Raw genomic sequence first — 24,976 nt, forward strand, 5'->3', positions numbered from 1 at the left:
ATGTTCTAGGAGGAGAGATGATAATTAATGAAATAAACAATTAGATACAAACATTTAATGATGACATGCATATAGATACATAGGTAAATATAATAAATGCTCAAACTATATGATATATTAAAATATACACATATAAGAATAAAATTAAAAAAAAAATAAAAAAATGTTATAAAATATTTGAAAACTAAGAAAATAAATCCTACTCCTTGAAAGAAGATGCAAATTTCCATATTACAATTTAATTAAGGTATTTTATGGAGAGGTGTTCTTACCTCGATAATATAAAATACAAGGAAGCAATATATTTGAGCTTAACCAATTATAGGTTCCGATCGACAGTCGAGAACTCTTGAAGAGAATGGCTCCTAAGGCGAAGCCAAAACCCAAAATCAATGCCCAAGCGGCTGTTTCACAGCCTGATCAGCCAACGATCTCCATTGAAGAGCTGTTTACTAGCTTAGAGAAAGCCAGCAAAGGCAACGATTACAAGCAAATAATCAAAATAGCAGATGAGATTCTGGGTGCGGCTCCTGCGGACCAGGATGCGTTGCATTGCAAGGTGGTGGCCCTCATTCAATCCGACCGTGTCGATGAGGCTCTCGCCCTCATTCATGCTTCCTCCCATTTCCCCATCGATCTCACATTTCACAAGGTACCTCATCCATATTTTTCATTTTTTAGGGCACTAAACCATCAAAAGAGGCCGTTTGAAGTAGCTACTTTTACTTGGGCAAATGTTAGATGGGCGGAACTTCCTTCTTTTCTCCTTGAACAATCTAAATTGGAGACATGCTATGTTTCTATGTTCTCGAGTGAATACGCTCCTGAATTACAAAGGACTTGGTTGGCCTCTTATTATACTTCAGAGCACAGTGTTAGGACATGGATTCCCACACCCGTTTTGGGCTCGAGCAATGCAAAACTATTAAAATCAATCGAAATCATCTGTTTGCAAATAATTCGCTCAAATTGAGTATTTCGTGATTCAAATTCCGTATTTTTAAACTTCTTATCTCATGAGTGTTAATGTTTGTAACTTCAGGAGACATCATTACTTGCGATGGTTGCGAATTTCTTGTTGCTGTTGTTTTGTTTATCTTGTCGCATCTCTTCACAGTTCGTAAATTTTGCTCGACCGTTTTGAGTTCTATGTTCGTTGTGGCTTATTTCATCTCTTCTAAGTTTGCTGGAAGTGTTTCGGTTCTTTATCATATCTGTCACCGCACTTCTTGTATTGATTGTGCACTTTTGGATGCCTCGTGTCTCCTGCGATTCATCTCCTATTCTCTTCGTATTCCTTCCGAGGAGAGATTCATTCATGTCATCGTCTATCTGGCTCATGTCGGTGTGAGTTCATTTGTGACAACGCTTATGTGGCTCATGTCGGTGCGGGAGTATGCTTCGGTTTGCTTTGTAACTGCCTGCTGTCGAAGTTATGGCGTCGTGGCTTTCTGCCTTTGTCTCGAGATATCTATTCGAGCCCTTTTTTCTCCTATAAAGTAGTGTCTGTAGTTTGTCTGTTGCACGTGTGAAGTCCGTAAGGAAGACAATCTATTTTATATGCTTCAGTGTTCTTCTGTGCATAAAGTGTTTTTCTATTTGTATATTCTTCAGCGACTTTAAAGATTATGCTCTAGTCGCATTGAGGAAGCTTCAGTCTTCAGAAGATATAATCAACTTCTTCTCTTAACCGAAGTGTTAGCAATCAAATTTAGAGGACTGCTTATTCATGCTTGAGAGCTTTGTATTCTATTTCGCATCTTCAATAATACTTAATTTTTGGTGTGGCTGGGTTTTTCACCCTCAGGTGGAGGGTTTTCCCAGGATAAATTCTTGTGCTTCTTGTTCTTGTGTTTCTAATTTCGGAGTTTTAATCTTTCTGGCTTTATTCTTAACAATGAGCAGGAATATAGATATTAAATGAGAGAAATAGATAAAGTTTGCCAGCAAAGGTTTTTCGTTTTTGTTCTATCCTTTTAGTGGCTACTTTCCTAAGTGAGCGAGCTGGAATGAACTCACTAGGCTCATTTGATGAGTTTTAAGGGGGTTTTGGTTAATAGTCTCGAAAATATACATTAGATTCTTCCTTGGATCACATTATTCCATATTACCTGATATCAAAACCACGTCTACAAGTCACATTAGATGGACACCACTTAACATGGAAGGGGAAAGATGGTAAATTGAACTTGCTAAGGCTTAGTTAGTGAGCTTTTTGGTGGTTCGTAAGCTTACTATGCTTTAGAGTCTTCCTCAAAATGTAATATTCTACTTTAGTTGATGTGAAAACCAATTCCTTTATCACATCCTCCAAGTAATGTTTAGATGGAGACCACTTGAATTGGGGTGCGGATAGCTGCTTGATCACTGCCAAAATTGCCTCATCTTACTTCCATGCCACAACCAACAGATGTAAACATTTTGAATGGTAAATGTCTCTTGTTCAATAGCATTTTTGAGGAAGATCGGGAGTTTTTGTTGTCCAAATGTTTGAACTAGTGTTTTAAATCTTGGTGACTACTTTCCGGTTGGTGAGTACTTGCCAAGTTTTGGTGTCCAACTTTTCTGAAAAAACTTGCCGATTTACTTGGCGAGTCTAATAAAGTGAGCAACTCAGCAAATAAAGTTAAAATTCCTTTAAAATTGACTTCTGTTATTTTTTCCTTTAGAATTTGATTCTCAATTGCTTGAAGTGATTGTTGGGCGATTGGACAATTTATTGAAAGTTGGAGTGCAATTTGAGAGGTATTTTCTTGGGTTTATTGTTATTTTTTTCTTAAATTTTCTTTTGTATTTCAAAAACTTGGTGCTTAGGTTTGTTTTCAATGTCTAAATTCTCTATAGCATGTAGGGGCTTATTCAAGGTGGAAAGGACTTCACATGGAAGCATGGCACATTTCTTGTAACCCGCGATTATTGTGTATTTAGTATGAGAGAAGATATAAGCTGCCTCAAAGACCACCTTGCTCAAATCACAAGCCGAGATGTCAAGTTGTACAACCAAGTGGACGAAGGGCAATGAGATATGAGTACTTTCTAGCTAAGAGGAGAAGAAAATTAAAAACAAGAGGATGAGAGAAATCACTAAGTGCATGATGGATTCAACCTAATTTAATGAGAGACCCTTTTATTGGCTTGTAGATTTTGCATTCTTCTACTCATGTTGAAGAGAGTTCAAGTTGTATTATTTCTTCAAGCTTGTTTATTCCTTGCACTGTTTTAACTTCTAGGATAACAACCTTCACTTGAAGGTATTGCTTGACATCAAGAGAAACATCACGAGGCAAGGATGGTGGTTGCAATTTTTTGGAATGATAATAATATATCATTCGATGTGGTGAGTAGTTCATATTGAGATGCATTCGTAAATGCACTGACCATTGTTAGAGGGTTTAAGCTAAGTTACCGGTTCGGGTTCGGGTACCGGTTCGGGTTCGAAGAACCCGGTACGCCGGTATGGCAAAATTTTGAAAAGGGGTTTGGGTTCGTTTGGGTTCGTTAGTACAAAAACATGTAAATTATATATATATGCAACCTATAAGCATGAATTAAGATTAGCATGTCACATAGCATCATATAAACAACAAAACCAACATAAACTTGTAATCGTAGCATCATGATCATACCATAACAGCATCATATACATCAAGTCTAATATCAAAATGATAAAATATTCAAGTATCATTGTTTCAACTTTCAACAATTTAAAGTTTGATCATTAAATGGATTCAAACTAAGAACATCCAAGTTTAATTTTTCAAACTGAGGACCTGGATTTTGCCGGCAACACCCCCAACGGGGTCTGGGGGCAGCGCCCCCAGCGGGGTCAAGGGGCAGAGCCCCTTGCGGGGTCGAGGGGCAGCGCCCCTTGCAGGGTCCCGGGGCAGCGCCCAGGGCGCGCTCCCTGTCGTGGTACAGGGCGGGGTCGAGGGGCAGCGCCCCCGCCGCCAACACCAAATCACAACCTTCAAACCCACACGGAACTCCATGGCGTGCATCAGTTTTCTGTTTTTTTAAAACGTCTAATTTTCTGCTTATTAAGGTTATAACTTTCACTTTTTACAAGGCGGAATTGAAAAAAAAATTAAATTTGCATTGTTTTTTGACTTTACAGGCTGCCCAGCCACCCAGGTTCGACTGGGTCTGCCCGGGTTCAACCCCGGGTTCGACTGGGTTCGACCAGGGTCGAACCCACTCTGGGTTTTTCGAACCCTGGTTGAACCCAGGTCGAACCGGACCCGTACCACGGACCCGGTCGAACCCGGACCCGTACCAGGGGGGCCCAGAGGCGAACCCGGTAACTTAGGGTTTAAGATATCAAATTTGCATGATTTAGTAGGTCAATCTTAGAAGAAATCATAAAAAATACATGGCTAATAGTAGAAGACCAAAGAGAATATGGCAAAAGAACGGCTGCAACATTGTATCTAATTAGTGGATAGATGGTAGGAATAAAACCATAATTAGCTTTCTAGTGTCTTCATGTGGCTCATTGGCATTCTTTAATTTTGTAGATGCCTTACATAGAGTCAAGAATTTAGTTAGATACTCTATGTAATTTGTTGGAGATGGTGGTCCATGAGGTGGGGTTGGAGAGTGTCATTTAAGTTGCCATTGACATTGTAGCTATAGAGAAACTTCTTTAAGAGAGGCAATCCACCATTTTTTGGACTTATTGCATTGTCCATTGCGTTGAGGACATTTACAAAATTGGGTGGATATAAGAGTATGGTTGAAGATGCAAGAAACATCACAAAATTTCCTTTTTTCGAGCTTTAAGGTGTAGAGCCCTTGGTCAAGGTTTTGCATTTGGTTTATGGGATTTAATCGTAGAAGCATAAATCCTCAAAAAAACTCAATTTTTAAAAAATCCCTGGCCAAAATGATTTTTTCTCCAAAAAATCTCGATTTAATCAGCCAAGATTTTTAATGATGTTCATCAATTTTAAAAAGTTTACATCACAAAAAATTGCGTAAAAAATACTCGGGAAACACATTTACTATCCACCAACTTGTCATGATACCCTAATCGAGTGAAATTACTATTAATTGGGTTTTCTTTGATTTTTAGCACAAAATTAAGCGCTAGCCACTGGGATGTGGTTCACCTTCAAAGATTTGTTAGATTTCATCAGGTTGCTGAGGCAAATCGCATGTAGGTGACTTTTAATGGACATATATTTCTAATCTATATGTAAAGGACATTAAAATAGAGACACATATATTTCTAATCTATATGTCCAGGAAAATGTTTAGGTCATTTTCCTCAGGCTCATCTTATTGCTTTCCATGTATATAAATCCAAAGACACAATTTAATGGGAAATAGTAGACAATATCATAAATACTAAGTAAGACTTCTTTCTGATTATTTTAACATATTTGAACCTTATAAGAGTACTTGCCAAAAGTAAATATAGAAAGACAGACCAATATTGGCTTGATATCAACCTAAAGAGGTTTGTTTTCTTGGAATTCTTGTGAGCCTGACTATTCAAAAGAATTTTGACATTTCAATTGTCAACAATAATACCAAGGTGGTTGTTTAGATTATCAAGGTTAGGTCAGGACAAATTTCCTTTTCATCTGCTAACAAAGTGTGATAATTTGGAGCCTCAATTTGACAGTAGCTATCAAGTTTTAATGACAAGCTGGTATGGTAATGACAATTGTATAATCAAGTGGGAAGCAGAAGGACATACATAACAATATATAGATATTGTAGAACCAGAAGCAGAATGGCTCCTATCAGAAAGATAAAAATCAGCTTGTAGTGCTGAAAAAATGAACTGTAGCAAAATTTAATATCAAAATGAAGGCTTGTTTTGGTTATATTTAATATCCTATATATTCTACAGGCTTAGTGCTTTGTTAACTGGTGAAACTCATTGCTTAAATGCATGCCTTGCAATTATTAGGGAACTACATTCTATTTAGGTTTGTCATATACATGGAGGTTTAGAAGGCTTGCAAGGAGTACAATAGCAATACATGAATGCTTCAGACATATAGTGTAGCATTCCATGCATGTTAAAGAGGTATTAGGCAAACTAATACATGCCTTGACAAAAGTCATACCCTAGTCTTACGGGCTTATCTTAATACCTCCGAATGTAGGCCTCATATATTCCCTTCAATGATCTAGATGGATTTCAGCAACAATTGTCCCATTGAAAGTGAATGTTCCTCGTGCTTTGATTTTTCATTGAAACTTGTACCTATAATCTCCCAAATTCTCAACTCAAAGTCCAATGTTTTTAACTCTATCATCCATTTATACACAAAATGAAGGAAAATTTACTTGAATAATAATAGCTAAAATTGTGGCTCAAATAGTTGCTCTCTTCTTTGTACTAGCAGGTCTTTATTATCTAATGAAAAAATATTTAACACTCCCTTCACTGTTTTACAAATATTCTAAAAATGGTTATCAATGAGAACATTTTAATATCATTTATGGTCTTTTGAGATGTAAGATTCTGTTTCAAAAACATTTTCTATTACTCTATCCTGATCTTTTTGATTCAAAACCTATTGCAATTGCTTCCTTTGTCATATAATTTCCCTTTCACACTGTTCTAGAACTATTAAATCACAAAGCATTTGTCATATATTAACCAGTTGATTCCTGTTTTGTAAGTTATGATGCCTGCTTAGCAAAGGAAAGCTGTCTTTTTAATGACTTTTTTGAGCCTGAGGATTTTGAGATCTTCGAGACCAACTTGGATAGTCAATGAGGTTGAATGACTTAGGAGGGGCTCTAGACTAGGAATTTCATTTTTAGGACTTGCAACTGTCTAGCATAGCTCTATTTGTTGTAGCAAGCATCATTGGCTACGTTTGATTTTTGGGAACTTTGTACTTAGTTTATAGGTTGACTTTGTACAAACTATTTTGGAACTGAAATTTTGTCAATTGTAACCATTCAGTCATTATTTATGCACTATGAAGTATGTTTTGTGCAATGCAATGTAATCAGCAATATGAATATAAACAACAAAATCCTATTTTCTAGAATTCATGGGTTAGACTCTCTATTTTATTTGCTCTCTATATCTCTGTGCTTTGGAAATGCCTTTAAATTTTTAAAAAAATTAGTTTTTCTCTTAATTTTCTACAATTTTATTTTTTAAATCTGATTTTTTTTTTCAAAAAATCTTATGCTTTTGGTCTGCTGAATTTTTCTCCAAACGATTTTTGTTGCTATGGACAAAATGTTGATGTTTATTTCTACGAGTTATGATATTTCTATGAGGTCATAGACAAGACCAAGGAGGTTGTATTAGATTATTATGGTGGAAATAAGAGGAAAGTATGTCATTTGGTAAATTATTGATGCAAATGGACCTGCTATTGAGTCAATGCCTCGATATTTGGATGTAAAGTCCCCAGATTGATTCAACACAATAGGTTCTGTATTTTTATTCTAGTTTCAGTGTTATGCATCATTAATTAGACAGTTACTGATTCAGGTTCAGATTAAAGTATGACTTGTCATGTTTCAGATTGCCGCATAGTTACTGGGCATAAAAATTCTCTCCATGTGCCTATCTCTATTGCTTCAGACGTTTAAGGAAAAGATAGCAACTCAGTGACATAAAAATTCTCTCAATGTGCCTATCTCTCCATGTGTTATCTCTATTGCTTCAGAAGTTTAAGGAAAAGATAGCAACTCAATGACTTAAACAGATATTTAAATTCAACAGACAGAAATACTGCAACTTTATTTAATTTGTTAAACAACACACCCCGTGGGGTTACCTGTGTACTTCTGCCGTGCTCAATCTGGTCTGCTGCCAACTCCAAAGTATTGAATAACCTTCCAGCAAGCAGGGAAATTATATCCACGTGTACACTGAAACTGCTAGCCAATGAACAGCTCCAGAAAGTATGATTGAGAGTATGAACTATATTGGAACTTAAAATTGATGCCAACAGATTGGGATAATAACGTTTTAATGCAAAGAACCCGATATGGGGTTTTATCCAGTTCTGTGATTTTGCCTCTATAAACGCTGCAACCAACTCTTCGTGATAACTGTCTCTCCATCCTGAATTTAATATTCCAGATCACTCCCTTTAATAACTGTGTGCTAGATTGCTTCAGGGGCTATGCAATTATAGCCTTTGATCTTCATCTCTTTATTCATGAACTCCCATGTTACCGATGAGAGAATTTCTCATCTGGTCTGATGCCAATAAAGATATTCATGCGATTCTTAAAACTAAATTCACCAGTTTCAAACTACTTATGCCACCGTTGTCAATTCACAATCCTACTGGAGTCACCGCGTTTGCATATGTTTCTGAATAATTAATATTCACTGAAACTACTATGCATTCCGGTTATATCAAACAACAATGACCAGTGTTTCTGGCAGATGCTCAACCAGTAGGAGAGCAAAACTTCGATTATTTGGTCCCCCGAAGTATAGACGATGGCTTAAATATTTCAAATATTTGACTTGAGACTTTCTAATATAAACTTCTAACCACCTTCAAATGAATATTTATTAAGCCCGATAAATAAAGCTCATACCTTATTAAATCGTCAACTCTGATAATATATTATTCTTTGCAAACCTGTAGCTGCACTGTCAACTGTACCTACTCTGACCTGCTGTAGAATAGTTGTTATTTTCTGAACTTACTGGTCTCCATAACTCCATAATACACCCAACTGAAGACTCCGTGTGAATCTTCCAAGACCAATTTGGACAAATCTTGCACTGTTGAAACTGGTGACTCCCAGGCACTCAACTCGAGAATTCATTATCTGAGAAATCCTCAAATCAATGATATTGAATAATATAAACTGATGATAATCTCCAATCTCAATACCACTACTATAATATTATTTTTCCCGTACAATCAGCTCCACCAGTTATGAATTAATGTGACTTTTTTTAATTAAAACTTAAGTCACTTTATTAATTAATTATTTAATATTTCTTATAATTTTCACTTGAAGCAAAAATATTAAATAATTAATTTAATTCCTCCTTTTAAAGTTTAGCTTGGGATAGGGGACACTACATGGGATAGGGCATCAACCATACACTATGAGATATAGATCAAAATATCAACTGACTGGTAGAGGCATAAATCATTCACAAAACAAACAAGGCAAGCTATAAGCTACTTGTTGAGCTCCCCTCACTATCTCCCCTGTTGTCACCAATATTGTAGAAAATTGCATTATAAAGTAGGAAAGCAATAATGTTGATATTCTCATTCATTGTGACCTTTCTTTCCTCATTGAGACCAATACAACCTTTTATCACATTTTGAATTCCTCTTGACATATCAAGGGAAATCTTTCTCTAGCCATGTTTAAGTTTTTGTTTACCCCCATTCAAGAAGCTACCCTTTCTTAGAGCGAGAGCCCATCGACATTTGTCGAGTTGCTAAACAATTCATTTTCTTTGATTGCATTATCTAGGTTCTGAAGTTAATCCTCCAAAATGTATGACTGCTCTAATGCTTCCACTATACTTGATTCCTCAATGACATTTGTAAGATTTGATAGGAAGATGGAAGCCACTATGTTCAGGTGTCATTGCAGGAATTCCATCAAAAGCTTGTTACCAATTACCTTCTAGATTAAACTTTCAACCATAAGGAAACCAATCAAAAAAACCTTGCTAGGCCTAGATAGATCAAATCTAGCTATGTTTTGTTTTTCCCATTTCTTGGGCACAATGTATTCTTGCAGGTTCAATGCTTGTGGCAATAAGCTTGCTAGGTTGATCATATCAGGACATCAAGTCCTTATATCACTTATCTCCAGCACTTTGCCAATCTTGGACCAGCCAACAAATTTCTCCAAAGTGACCGTTGATGAATCTTTTTGCCAATCCTTGATGTAGGGGCATCCTTAGGAGCAAGGGCAATTGTGCATCATCTAAAATAGTTTTTATTTGCTTGTTTGCAGGTTTCAATTTACTAATTAGTTGTTGAAGAAGCCACCACATTTCACCTGAGTTTTTACTTTGGGTTTGTGGTTTTGAGAAGATTTTTAGATATTGTTGATGGATGTCATGTTAATGTTTGAGGTGATTCTGGTTAGTAAAAGATTTTAAATTTGTTTGTGCACAGTTTTAGTTGGTCCTATTTGTGATAGGGTAAACGGGGTTTATGCCAACAAAAGAATATTTGTAGGGATTTAATTGATTGTTGAGGATTTATGTCCTATACTACGTGGGTGATCTCCACCCATCAACTGTTTAATTAAGAAGTTAGTTATTTTCGGTTGATGACACATTTATGAAGCATTGAACTTTGTACCACCTTGAAGTTGATGTAGATCACTTGGAAGGTTAGAGATTACTATATAATTTTCATCTACAATCATTGGAAGGAGAGGAGGGAGAGTTAGGAAGAATTGAGGGCAGAATATTCTAGGTTCGAGTTTGAGCACAAGAATGAAGGTTTGAAATGAAGTTAAGGATGAGGTATCTGTTGTCACTGTAAGTGTCAAATATTAGCTGAATCATCAGTGTAATTGTTTTCATTAGTAGTAACAAATAAAGGAGCTGCAACCTACATGTACTAAGCTTGTAGCAACAAGTTGTAATAAGTTGAATGCAGGGATAATAATTTTGTTTTGATTTTTGTGTAGCTCCTTGTGATAGTGTGTTGTTTGGGTATTTAGCTTCATGGTTGGACAATCCTTCACTGGATCCTCCACTCATGACTAAATGAATCCCAAAAATTTCACCACCTTGCCTATGACCTAGAAGGTATCATTGTTGGACTATTTTGGTATTGACAAGGAGGCACTACTAATGTCATGTGACTATCCTTTCTTATCATGTTGTACCACTCAAATGTTGCTCCAAACTTCTCAGTATTGTAAAACCTAGTTCTATTATTTGCCGTCATCATTCTCTCTTCACTATTGATGGATTGATTGGCAAGAAAATGTACTATGACATTGGCTTCTTATAACAATGACAAAATTCATATGCTGTAAAAGAAACCAAAAACCTCTGAGATACCACTCAGGATGTTGTTGACTTTCCAATTCATTGTCTGACTTTTTTAATTGCATTGATCATAACCATAGAATCATCCTCAATGAATAAGTGCATGATTCTGTAGTTCTTGGCTAAAACAATTCAATGGGCCAATGTACAAATGCAAGAGAAAATGGCTTTGTTGTGAGGTTGCAACCAACATTGAAATAATGGGAGGGTTTGTGGGAGGGCCCCCACCCATCTTAGTCTTGCACACAACCATGACTAACATTTGTTGGTGAGGGAGCAACGAATTAGGAGATGGTTGGCTGACTCGTCATCATTTTCACATAGAATGCACTTGTATTGGTTGATAAGTTCCTATTTGACCAAACTATTCTTGGTCAAAATTTAGTTGTGCAATACAAGCTAGGAAAAGGCACCACATTTTAGAATGCACACCTTGTTGCAACATAGAGAGATTGGCAAATTTCCATGGTTATCCACACTTTTAAGTTGCCAAATAACCCAACTTGATTAAATAAGCCCCATATTTGGCACTAGCCCATTGAGTGTTGTCCTCACTATTATTATAACTTATTATTCTGTGTTATAGGGTCTTTCACAATCTCTCCTTTGCTTTGGCAAAGAAGTAGCAATTAGCAAAATTCCTTCCAAATGCCTTTGGGAAGACCATTCTCCCAATTGAGCCAAAAATAATATTTCACATTAATGCCCATTTAGCTTCTGGCCTACCTTTGGTGTCCACTAGCACCTAGCAATTTGCAAGGTGAAGATGCTTGTTCCATGAATCTTGCAAGAATTTTGCTTTCTCCCCATTTTATTCTTCCCAAGTGAGATGATTAAGGATTAATGGTCTGCAAGGCAAAAGGAAATTCTAGTTATGAAATCTGAAGGGAGAATTTGATATTGTAGGGATTTGAGCTTGATCATTAGAGTCCAAGTATTTTTTTGAAGGAGCTTGCACCACTTGCCATTATGTTTGGAAAACTAGCCTGGAATCAATTTGGCTCCTAATGTTGTGTTCTATGCTTTGATTTTGTGCATTCCCATGACACCATTTTCTTTGAGCCTATAAATCATATCCCACACTATTGGTTGCAGTTTCTTTTTATCCTCCAAACCTTGCAATATGATTTTTTTTAGCTATCTTTCAATGTTCTTAGAAACTTTTGTAGGAGCCTCTAGGATTGAGAGGAGGTAGATAGAAACAATAGCCACAACCAATTTGGCGATAAGTAGTTGCCTTGCTAAGGTCATAAATTTTCCTCTCCCATTTGAGAGCTTAACTCATGAAGTCTTTAAGTGTTTTGTTAGAGGGGAACACAACAAGCTTTGACAAATAAGGGGACATCAAGATGCTTGCTAGGTAGTGATTCATTGCTGAAATTTTGGCTATATTCTTTCTTGTAGGTTAGGTAGAGTGAAAAGGAAAAATAATGAAATTTGTTATTATAACAAATTGACTTGAGGCAGAAGAATAAGTAGACGGGACACTCTTAATGACATTTGCCTCTCTGATTTTAGGACTCCCAAAAAGCATGGTGTTGTTAGCAAATTGTTGATAGGTGAATGAATCCATGACCTTCATTGCAACAATACTATTCTAGTGACTCACCTTGTGAACTACTTGTATATATAATTACAAAGAGGAAAGGAGAGATGGGGTCTCCTTGTTGGAGTCCTTAGAGGCTAGGAAGAAGCTTGTTGGGTTGCCATTGACTATTATGGAGTATCAAAGGCTTGAGATGCAACTTAAGATCCATTACCTCCATTCTTTGCAAAAACCAAATCTATTGAGAATGCTGTCTAGAAAGGTGGTGTTGACTCTCTAGAGTCTCGACTCATCGAGATTGATTAGCATTACACTTCTTTTTTAGATGCCATATAATGAATCACCTAATGTGATCAACATGCCTTCCAAGATTTCTCTTTGTGGCATGAAACTCCCATGTCTTGAATGAGCTTGAAGGTGATGTCCTTGGTAATCATTTTGTATATAGTATTGCAAAGTGAGACAGGGTTGAACTTTGCAAAATACGTGGGAGAGTTGTTCTTTGGAATGAGTGCTATGAAAGTGTAGTTGAAGTTCTTCAATTTTTTTTTTCAGGTATACCTTTGCTACAAGTAGCTCGTCCTTTCCCATGATATACCAACATTTTTTGGAAGAAGAGGGTAAGGAATTCATCTAATTTGCCCCATTCATTGATTGGACTACCACACATAGCTCATCCAAAGTGAAAGGGGCATTCAATTCTTGGTTTTGCTCATTAGTTATGAGTCAAGGGATATGTTCTTGCAATATTGTGCTGTTCCTTAGGGCCTATCTTGACCTCCTAAGAATTCTTCAAAGAAACTAATAGCCTCCTTGCATGTATCCCTAGCATCCTCCAAAGTCTTCTTGACCTAGTCCTTGGTGGACATAATCCTATTAGTTTCTCTACATGCCTTGGTGGAGGGTGTGAAGGATCTAGTATCACGATCACCCTTGCCTAGCCATGTGTCTCTTGACTTATGGCTATAGTAGTTTTTCTCTCTTGCTAGAATTGCTTGTGACTTTTCTAGTAGAAACTTTTCTTGACAATATATTTCTTGTATCATCCCATTTGCCATTACCCATTCATTTTCCTCTTCAATTTTTTATTTTTTCCTTTTGAATTGTTCTTGAAGGAGTTGTGGTTCCAAACTTTGAAACATTCTTTCATGTAGCACAACTTTTTAGCTAATTTGAACATTCTAGACCTCATAAAACAAGGGATTTGCCCCGCCTTTTAAAAGGTTCATCAATGTTGGGTCCTTAAATCATATATCTATTTGAACCTAAAGGGAACCATTTCAAAGACTTATCCTAAGAGATGTTCAAAAGAATGGGATGATGATTGGAGCTTGAGGTAGATAGAATTTGACTATCCACCACGTAATCTTGCATGTGCTAGAATGACCTCATTTTGTAAATCTAAAAGATTATTGACCATGTGCATTTTGTTAGTGGCATTAATAGGACCTTCCTTGTGCTTGTGGGGGGATTTGGCTTGTGTTGACCTAAAAAAGGGAAGAGTAGTTTGGACATTAGAATTGACTTGTTCCATTGTTTTGGATTTTCTAGATTTCTCGACTTGCTTTTGAGAATATAGGAATTTTCTTTGAAATGGCCAAGGTCTTGTCTTCGATTGGATAAGTCTCAACAATCTCCTTTCCTCGTTCCATTCCAAGATGCCCTCTACACTACACTTGAGTCCAAAGTGCAATTTTCAAAGTTGAACTCTTCCAAGGCTTCTCTGTGAGTGTCATCCTCATAATGGGCAAAGATCTTATTCTTTTGTCTAAATCCTTGCTCTTGGACATATCTTACACGTCAAATGTGATAAGGGGAGCAATCTCCTTATCTTCCATTAGTTGAGGCTGATTTGAATTATCGTTTGTTGTAGGAGGAGTTGGATCCTTCCATATCTGCTTGGGTTTTCTCAAAGCAAGGGAAAACTTATTGACATGCTTGGGTTCTCTTGCAACCAAATCAAACGATGCTTGGATCTTCTTGTTAAATATGTTATTTCCAGAAGCCCACCTTTGAGTCGAGGATATTAGAGGGAAGGAGAGGAGTTGACGAATCTATTTTTTATGTATGTCCTTGTGAAGATACCTTCCTTCCCTTCAAGAACATTTTAATCAACTGAGAGAAATCACAAGGGGCAATGCCAATTTTATGCAAAGTTTAAGTCTCCCATTATTTCATAGGTAAGTTGTTAAGTTAGAGCAAACATAGGGCTTTGGAGATATTAGCTTGCAATGGATTGAAATTTTGTTTCCATTTTTTGGAATGCAAACCTAGCCCCTTGAAGCATCCACAAATCATTCAAAGTCTTGTGTAATTCTTGATTGGGAAAGTAACAATAAGGGATCCTTTGGACAATGTCGCGATCTTGGTTTTATCCCCCCAGTTTTTTGAGAATGCTTAGTAGGGGATGGGGACAAATGATGCTTAAGTTGAGATTGTGTCATGTTGTAGTCATCACCAGATCTATCATGTTTCCTATACCTTCGATCCCCCCCTCTCCCCCCATTTTCAGCCCGAGAAGGCTGCCCTCAATTTTTTTGAAAATCTTGCTCCTCAGCCTGCCATGTGCCATTGTATTGGTGGTTTGAAATTTGTGTCCATTAAAAACCATTTGTATGGGTGTGATTTCATGCTGATTCTTTGCCATGAACCAATAAGTCTAGATTATTTGGAATATTCGGAATTGTCCTTTGCACAGTTATTTAATAAATTCAATTTTAAGCTTTATGTTACAAAGTTGTACGTATCACTTATTATTTTTAAAATATCTTATTTATTTGTAGATTTATGGTGGGAGGATTATGGTGCTCAAATACCAAATCTTCTAAGGCTGGCCATTCATGTTTTGTGCCAGCCTTGTAGCACTTGTAGATGTGGGCCCAATTGGAGCTTGTTTGAGAACATTCACACCAAGAAGAGCAACAAGTTGACCCAAGAATACCTTAATGACTTTGTCTGTGTCTAATACAACCTTCACCTGCACTTCAAAGAGGTGGATGGGAAGGAGTCTCATGATGGCATTTACTTGGATGAAATTGATAAATACTTAAGTTGAATTGTTGAGGATTTGAATCTCATGTTCATTGACGAAGATCTCATTGAATTATAGAGAGTAGCAGTAGTAATAGAAGCAGAAGTACTGGGAGATGACATACTTGATGAGCCACTTTCTTAAGGACAATGATTTAAATTTGCCTTCTAATTCAATGTCAAGTACTACTAGGATGGGGAAAAAAGTAGTAAATTGTAATTGTACATTATTTAGAATTTTGAACTTTGAGCGTTGAGGGATATGACATGTAATCATTGATTCATGAATAATTGATAATCAAAATAGATTTATGCATTCTCTAAAGACTAAATTCATTCGTAATGCTTCTCATGCATTATTAAGTCTGTTTCATAACTTTTTGTAATTTATTCTATTTGTCCGGTGTGAATTTGACTAAAATTTTGGGCTGCCGAGTTTTGGTCGAGTGTGGACTATGGGTTGAACCATATTTTTAAAAACTCGGTCTTCACAAAATATTGACAACCAAATTTTTTGACTTAGATTTGGAACTTGGCAAAGATCAGTGACTTGACACATTAAGAAAATACGTAAATTCTTAAAAACTTAAATAACATGCAAAATACTGTTAAAAAGTGTAAAAATTTACATTTAGAGAAAGATTTGTAGTTACTTTTTGTATTAATTTGAGTAAAAAGGAGTACAATGAACATCATCATATTTTGATTGTTCATCATCATAGAAAATTACAAATCCATAAAATATTTGAAAAATCATTTTTGACTAAAACTCCTCATGGATTGCATTCTTCAATTAGATGGTAAGATTTCTCTTCAGGGACAATTCATCCTTGAGAATATCACCATTCAATGCAACCCCTCTTGATGCTACTGCTTTTGCTTCAGTTTCCGTTTGCATGGCTTCCCTCGCAAATTTAGAGATTTCCTCCTTGGTAAACAAGGGTCGTTGTCCTTAACAATGCAATCACATCATACTTATCCTTCCCCTCCAACTTTTTCTTGCAAAGAGGCTCTGTATTGCACCAAAATGAGGTCATCGGGGCACTTTTGTGTCAACTTGTCGCACATTTTTTGTGTGAATGTCCCCAAAAATGCTTCAGCTGTGGTCACACCAAGAAGCACTTAAGTGCTGGCACAAAAATGACAATTGCCAAGCTTTGATGATTTAGCATTTTTGCACTGTATTCTTCACACCACAAATCTGCAAAGAGAATGTTCATAATTCTGGAAGTTAACTAGAGTTGCACTTATCAAACAAGTCTACTATCTATGATATTGTGATTGAACTTTTGGAGGACTGGATTTGTTTTTAGCTAGCTGCTAGATTATTTTCCTTTAAATGCATAGATGGGAAGAAAACAACCTCCTCTTTGCAACTTTGTAAATCTACAACTTGTAATAAATTGCGTCTCTAAGGATTTCATCAAATGTTATCCTCTCTATCCATGTTTTGATGCTATTAACATTCTCTGATGCTATTAACATTCTCATCCTATTTAATGAAATCAAAGATGAAAAATTGGGAGTTCAAGTAATAGATTGTTGCATGTATTTGCTGGTGGAGCTGTTTGTTTTACCTTGAATCAATTATGCACTAAATGGGTTCATGTTTTTAAAATTTTCCCATACTTTAATGGATGGCCTTCTTAGCCTTGTCCTTGGCCTTATACACAACCCATTATTTCTATTATCCAGCAACTCTAGAAATCTAAGCAAATGTTTCATATCATAACAAATTAGTATGGAGTTTTAAAATTTATAAAATATCAGATAACATCAACAAATAAAAATTAAATGAGAAATCAAAGTATTAAAATTTAACAGTTTTACATACTTAAAAAAAATAATGAAATTGATTACTTTGTGTTGTGACCTTCTCACACATCGCCCCATTGCTAGCGAGGACCCCCTCTTTTCGAGCTTTCTACGTTGTTAGGTTAGGGTTTTGGATGCTTAGTGGGCAATTTTGCATTTCCCGTGCCCGAATCTTGGGGTTTTGATCATGCCTAGTGCCGTCTAGGGTTTTTGAAGTTATAGGATCAAGTTGCAAATGTTGATATTTTAATGATCCTAAGTTTTGTACAAGTGTTTGACCTCTTGAGCGTTAACGTGTTTTTAAACATGCACATCAGTGATTTTAAAGTGCCAAGGTATTGCCAGACCTTTGGGAGTTGTTTTCTCGCTCCTAAGGTATTATTTAAATTAATTTCGCACTTTATTCCAATATTTTCCTAGTGTTTCGCTCACATTCCATACTACCCAACCCATTCCCCCACTCAAAATCCACACTACACATGGGTTTCCCCTGAAATCCATACTGGCTACTATTTGCCCCCATTGTTTATCCATACCTAGATCGATTTTCCCCTAGGAGAGCTAAAATTTGGCTAAGTGTCAGGATTTATCTAGACTGCCATCGATTTTCCACCAGGAGTGCGGACTGGAGTGCGGACTAAAGTGCAGACAACATTGAGGACGATTCCATGCTTGGGTCGATTTTCCACCAGGATATTTGTGACAAGTGACTGCGGATTTTTGTCCGGATTTTCATCCAGACAGAGTTAGATTTTCCACTGGGTGCTTTTTGAAGAGTTTTGAGTCTGGATTTTCATCCAGACAGAGGTCGATTTTCCACCAGGGAGTATTTTTCCAAGTTAAGTGAGTTTGAAGTGTGGATTTTTCAATTCAGACTGCCATCGATTTTCCCTTGGGGAGTTTTGTGTGCATTTTTGATGAAGTTATGGATGGATTTTTATCCAAGCTAGGATCGATTTTCCCTTATAGGGAATTTTTGACAATTTTAATGATTCTTAAAGGGATTTTTCAATCCCAACCCAAGTCGATTTTCCCCTGGAGGCTTATTTTGGATTTAAATTGCAATATTTTAATAAGCCAGCCCCATTTAATTGCTTTTAAATAATGATTAACGATTATTTAAAATTTTAAAAGCAAAATTTAATAACTTGCAATAATCATTTAATATTTGAACCGTCTAGAAGCAAGTTAGGTTTTTACCAAGCAAGTATTTAAGCAAGTGATTTATCCCACATTGCTTGTGTGGTGAAAGTAAGAGGTAAAAGCAAGTATAAGAGAGGAGCCTTAGCATTATTTTATTATTAAATCTGCCAGGTGTCTCCATGAAAGGCAATTTTTCTCCAAGTTGGGTGAATTTTAGCAAGTGAGTGAAGTGAAGTGTTGGGTTGAGGATTCTTTCCTCCCCTATTTTTTCCGGCTTGCTGATCTATTCCCCTTTGTTGCCATTAAAGACCAGTTCCAGATTTTCGATTTTTGCTAAGTTTGGCGATTTTTCCAAATTTGGCAATTTTTGGTGAAAGTGGTGATTTTGTGTTTGAAGACTTGGGCGATATTTTCCTCCATTTTTTTGCTTGCTGTTCCAAGCCTCCATTGTTGCAGATCTAGGCTGCTATTAATAACATTTTTAGAATTTGACTTTGGCGCCATAGCTGGGAAAATTTCAATTTTGCTTGGAGAGTGGTTTGGTACCACATTTTGGTGATTTTCATGCATGCTTGGTGGCTGCCATCATTTCCAGCTGCTGATTCGCTTCAGATCTGAGGTTTGCTTCAGATTTGACCTCCATTAATGGCTGCCATTAATTTTCAGATTTCAAATTTCCTTGCCCAGCCAATTCCAACTTAGGCGATTTGCATTTGGAGGTATTTTGTGGAGTTTTCTGTGCATTTTCAAGACCATCTTATCACTATTACAGGTCTGAAAACTCCGTTGTTAGGCGGTTGTTTTCAGAAATTTTCATTTCCAGCCACCTAACCATTTTGGCGATTTTGCTTGGAGCTGATTCCTTAGCCATTTTTCATCATTTTCAGGGATTTTTAACTACTTTGCAAGGTGCTGGTAAGTCTGAAATAATCAATTTTCAGACTTGTCCTTAGAAATTAATTTTTTACCAGCCACACTTACATTCTTGAAAATGATTGTTTTCATCATTAGAGCTGATTTTTATTGAGTTTATGCACATTTTTGAAGATTACAACATGTTTTAAAAGTCTAATTTTTCAAGTTGTCTTCAGAGTTGTTGACCTCCATTTTTGACTGCGAAAGGTGTCTTCAGACATACTTTGTGTGAAAACACAACTTTTCACACCTCTCCTTAGTCATCATTAGTTCGGTATACTCCTTTGCATTTTAACTTACATATTTTCTAAGCATAAGGAGGTATTCATGAATTTTATGGAAGGCTTCCATGCCTTAGTGTTGTCACACTTTGAACTTAATTGTTAAAATTTACCAAGTGTATGGACTATTTTCCTGACTCCATGCTCTAAATTAGCTAAATCTTTAGAAAGTCAGGAATTTTATTAAGAACATTATTTATTTTCCTAAGTCTAACTTTGAGCTTCATACAGGTGCGATGTCAAAGTCTGGATATAAGGAAAGGAAAGAACTATTGAAGATGATGGAGACTGGATTTTATCTAGAGCTTAAGATTTCATCCAGATGGAAGGAGATCACTGATACAAACATGCATTTCCTAGACTTCTACCAGATGCACCGTCGGATGTTCAGAGTCGGAGATCAAGTTCCTTCCCCAACATATGCGAACATTATGAAGAGTGGCATTTTCCATGCCGCTGGATTTCCACAGTCCATACAGTGCAATGAGCTTATCCTGGAGTATGCACGATGCTATGATCCGTTCAGAAGAATGATCAAGACTCCTAAGGGCGTTGTCATCGAATACCTTGTTGAGGATGCTATTGCAGAGGTGTTCGAAATTCCACGCGGAACGAATATGAAGGATGTGAACAAGGAGGATTATGCAGAAAGATACACGAAGAAGATGGGTGTATGCAAGAATTTAATTAACAAAGAGTGGATGATCGAGCCTAGGTCTCATCATTCCAAGGCTCCCAAGACACACTTATGTGCATAGATATTAAGGAGGAATATAGTGATTTGATATTCCTACTCAGCAGAGTGATGGGGATGCCACAGAGGGCAATATTTGATGGATGGATGTTCTACTTCATCCAGGATTGTCTTAGAGGAACACTAATAAATTGGTCGAAGATTATGAGTGACAACTTGGAATTTCAGCTAAGGAATGTGGAGCGGTCCAAGTCATTCGCCATGACTTCTTACCTGGTATACCTGCTTGCACGGTTTGTTTCATACAAAGGATTAATATGCAAAGGTGAAATTGGGAATGGGCAAGGACAATTCCGGAGTCATGAATGCTACCCCCAGCTGAGCATGTATAGAATTGAAGACTATAAGAGAGTGAATGATGCATTCACTATGTACATCACACGGATGCTGCAAGGCGGAATCCACAAAAGATTGTCCAAGGAGGCAACAGAGTTAATAGAAAAGTATGGAACGTGGTATATACAGTTTCCCACTTTCACATACCTCAGGATTCATGGGTTTCAATCTGAACCCTACAGACTTCCTAGGTATCCAACTGACAAAATGATCTTGTTGGAAGTGGTGAGACAACTTCTAGAGTTCGATGTTATTCAAAGAAAGAAGCACATGACCTGCATGACATTCCCTATTTCAGTTGGGAAGATGTCAGAGGTTTGCCAGTCAGCCATAGCCACTAGCACTGCGAGTGAGGAGCTTGCATTCTATCAATTTGCTACATATAAGAAAAGAGAAAGATTTGATCCAGACAAGAAGGTCGGAAGGATTGGGGGAGAGAAGTTCACTCACAAAATTGACATAGAAGATTATTGGGCTAACCTGATGGACGAGCAAGTAGTAAAGAGAAGAATGTGGTCCAGAATGTCAGTGGATTTTATGAGGAAGTGTGGACTTTTCCTCATTCCTGATCAGGTATTAGATGATAGAGATCATACACATCCACTGTATGAGAGTGAAATGAAGGCAATCCTATTGTTAGAGTCAGAAGAGATTGACTTGAATATATATTGATGAGAGAGGTCTTGAATTTCTCCCGCACATGAGTAGATATACAGATGAATAAGTTAGTTGACATGGGTGTTCCCTTCACTTATGAAAGGATGAAGCCAGAAGAGTCTACTTCCGAGGATGATCAGAGGACTGTCAGTGATGTTAGGATTCATGCAGACGAAGAGAGTCAAGCTCCCAAGAGAAGGAAGAACATGCCAGGAGAAGTCAAGGCCAGAGGGAAGAAGATTGATGAGATGAAGAAGAAACAAAAGACTATCATTCCTCCACTTATCATTCCTTCACCCCCTCCCAGTGTCTCATCAATCAAAGTGATTGAAGTTACAAAGCAGAACAAGGAGACTCAGCAGTGTTCCAACACAGTGATACTACCAGGGAATACTCAGGAATTTCATGCCATAGCGACATCTGCACCTCCGAATGATAATAATAATCAGCCGGAATCCCCTACTGTCCTTTTGGAAGTTAGTTTGGGAAATGAGGTATATGATTGGACCAAGAACAACCTTGATGATAATGAGGATGTTATCTCGGCATTGAGAGGACTTGATCGAGAAATATGTCTCGATGATGGTATGTAGATGGCCGCTATTCCTGAATGGTTGATGAGAAGTATGGAGAAAAGTAAACAAATGATAGAGGTATAGCCTATTGACGTCATTGATGACTACCTAGCTAGGAGTGCTAAGGAGAAGGAGCCCAAGAGAGCGGAGATTTTGTCGCACATAGCTAGAGATGAGACAGGAATGTGGATTGCGCGGATTGCTGTTCCTATTGCAGGCGTGACAACAGACATGGCTACCCCTATGGATTTCCAGATCACTTCAGTTGCCCTTGGTCGTACATCCAGAAAGCAGGAATTTCACGAGGTTGGTGAAAACCTCAAGGCAATTGATGCAAGGTTAGATAGAGAGGTTGCAGAGAAAGAAAGGTACAATGAAGAGAATATTAGACTCAGAGAGTATATTGCAGGGACAAGGCGTGAAAATCCCACCCTTATTTCCCCTATTGCAGTTGGCCATGGAATACATTCACATTGTGAGGTAGCGAGAGCTACACAACTTGGATGGTGTCAACGTTTGATCGTGATAGCCTGAAAATCTTTAAGTATACCTTAGACGATTGCACTAAGGTTGTGTCAATACTTGATTGTGAGACCTTGCCTAGTTTGATTCCACTAAATTCTTTCATCATTTCCTACATTCCTAGGCTTAGAATAGATTTCCTGAACCCTATTCCTTTTGCTCATTTTTTAGTAAGAAGTAAATCCAGAGCCACATTGATAAATCTTGAGTTGTCAGCACACCTATTCCGCATCATTCATGATAATCCAAAAATTTGCGTAAGCCCCCAAGTGAAACATAACAATTCACATCGACCATTGAGTTACCCACTCGTCAAGACCTGACATGTAGAAACCTTGGAATCATTTTAGTTGATCTCATTCTTAGCATCTGAGGTGATTTTGTTCAAGAGAGGGTAAATTACCTTGGTATTTTATTCTGAAATGTTTTGTGCATAAAAAACACATCAACACTTTGCAAGTTCATAATTTTTAAAAGTTAAAGTTACACTTACATTGAGGATCTCATCCAAGCTCTTGGCAAACACATCATAAAAAAGTCTTGACAACCCTTTATCCTAAGGATTTCTTTGAACATGGACACTACAACCTCCTAGTGCTTGAGTGCTTGCAAATATTTGTGTAAGAGATTTTAGTGAGGTTGCAATGCTTTGCAATGTGATGAAGTGGCAAATTGTGTGACTTTTGATTGTACAAGCTTCATTTCTATGGTATGTTCTCTCATCAAGTTAAGCAATGAAAGGTGGCTGTAAATCTATTTGGTGATGTTTCTCATTTTTTCAATCATGGTTTTCATCCATCCAAGTTTGGCTATGTCCTCAAATAGGAGATTAATGGAAGGGGTGACACAACTCAAGGGCTCTGAAATGTGGTAAGGTGCTGCTCAGCAAGTCTTCTAGGTGCTACATATGTTGCTGGACTGTTGGGTACAACTTGTATAACATTCCCAATACTCATTTCCATGATCACCTCCTCCAAAATGTAACATGTAGTCTTTGTATTTTTCACTTATTGAAAGGCATCAGTTGACTTAAAGAACACCAGCTAACCACTTCAAGCTCACAAGGAAGTTGATAAACATGCAGTTCCTACCTCCTGTCTACTCATAAGACAAGATATTGGAGCTCTTTTTGCACCAATTTATTTTCTGACTTTCACTATCTCCTCAGTATTTTTCTCAATTTTCTTCAATAAGGGCTCATTCAAATCATGTGTTCTAGGTGCCTAGAATTCTTTTTCAACAAGATTCAATGCATTGACCAACAACTCAGAATATGGTCTCCTCATAACATGGAACGGTCTGTTGTTATAATACCAAAAATTTGTGGTAGCTATTCTTGCTTCACGACTCCCTAGTTCCAAACAGTTTTTTCTAGTGAAGGTTGCACACAAGTATTATGAGGAGCAAAAAAGCCTTGAGAATGCAATCAGATAGAATTCTTTATACTGGATGAGCCTTGTATCTGTGGGACAAGACAAGAGCCTATTAATTCAATATCTGAATTAGGATAAGAACTCATTACAACTGTTGATTGATTGGATTTAGTAGGCTTAAGCAAATGTAGCAAGTTTGTATGGATTCTGAATGATGATTAACCATCTTAGGGTGTGTATGCTTGATTAGATTTTAAGTGTGATTTAGAATGATTTTTGAAGTGAAAGCTGAGACTCTTGAATAAGGATTGCAGTTTATTTTATCTCATTTGATGTTGTGATGTTTGATTTGAAGTGTGTGGAGGTCATAGGTGAGGTGGAGCACTAGACAAAGTAGGAGGGTATTGTGTTCCATGGGGTATATGATTGGTGATTGAGGTGGCTTTGAGGTGATGCAATGACACTAACAACTGGGAGAAACAATAAAAGTGGATGACACATTATATTGTAGGTGAACAAAAGTGCCAAAACTGAGACATAATAAACACACAAAGAAAACCTGGCTAGAGAAATTCTGCCCAAAAAGTAGTGAGGCAGTGAAAGACAAGACCCTAAAGAAACCCAAGGTGACAAGAAATAACTGGATAAATGGGAGAATTGGCAGAAAAAAGTAGAATCCTAAGTGGGAACAAACTGAGCAAAGAAGTTAGCAGTGGATGAAAAGAAGGAAATTAACAGGAAAAGTAGGCAAAGGAAGGTGGTCAACATCTCACAGCCTTAGAACAGTTGGGCCTGGGGAATGCAACCAATTACAATGCTAAAAGGAGATAAAAAAAGGATGACTCATAAATGAATGGGTAGTCCAATTCCACCAATGGTTCAATGTAATGCTCCCACCTAGAAATGACAGTAAACAAAGTCATCAAGGGTGGACATGTTGCTAATAAAAATAAAACCAAGAAATCGTCCTTATTTGCGGGGCACTTATAGTGGAATTTATCAATGTTCAGCCAGCAACAAGTGTCTTCAGTCCTAAGTAAAC

The 24,976-nt window shown here is 37.1% G+C and overlaps 1 protein-coding gene across 1 annotated transcript in view; it reads left to right on the top strand.

The window, feature by feature from the left end:
- Positions 1-302: 302 nt before the first annotated feature.
- The window catches only part of LOC131029752 (uncharacterized), a 38,751-nt gene continuing 14,077 nt past the window's right edge, over positions 303-24,976 (top strand). The window contains exon 1 of the mRNA XM_057960398.2: positions 303-652. Within this exon, the coding sequence (XP_057816381.1) occupies positions 359-652 (294 nt within the window). The 5' untranslated portion in view covers positions 303-358. The remainder of the gene's footprint in view (positions 653-24,976) is intronic.

This window comes from Cryptomeria japonica, chromosome 9 (genome assembly GCF_030272615.1).
Source record: "Cryptomeria japonica chromosome 9, Sugi_1.0, whole genome shotgun sequence".
Lineage (NCBI taxonomy): Eukaryota > Viridiplantae > Streptophyta > Pinopsida > Cupressales > Cupressaceae > Cryptomeria > Cryptomeria japonica.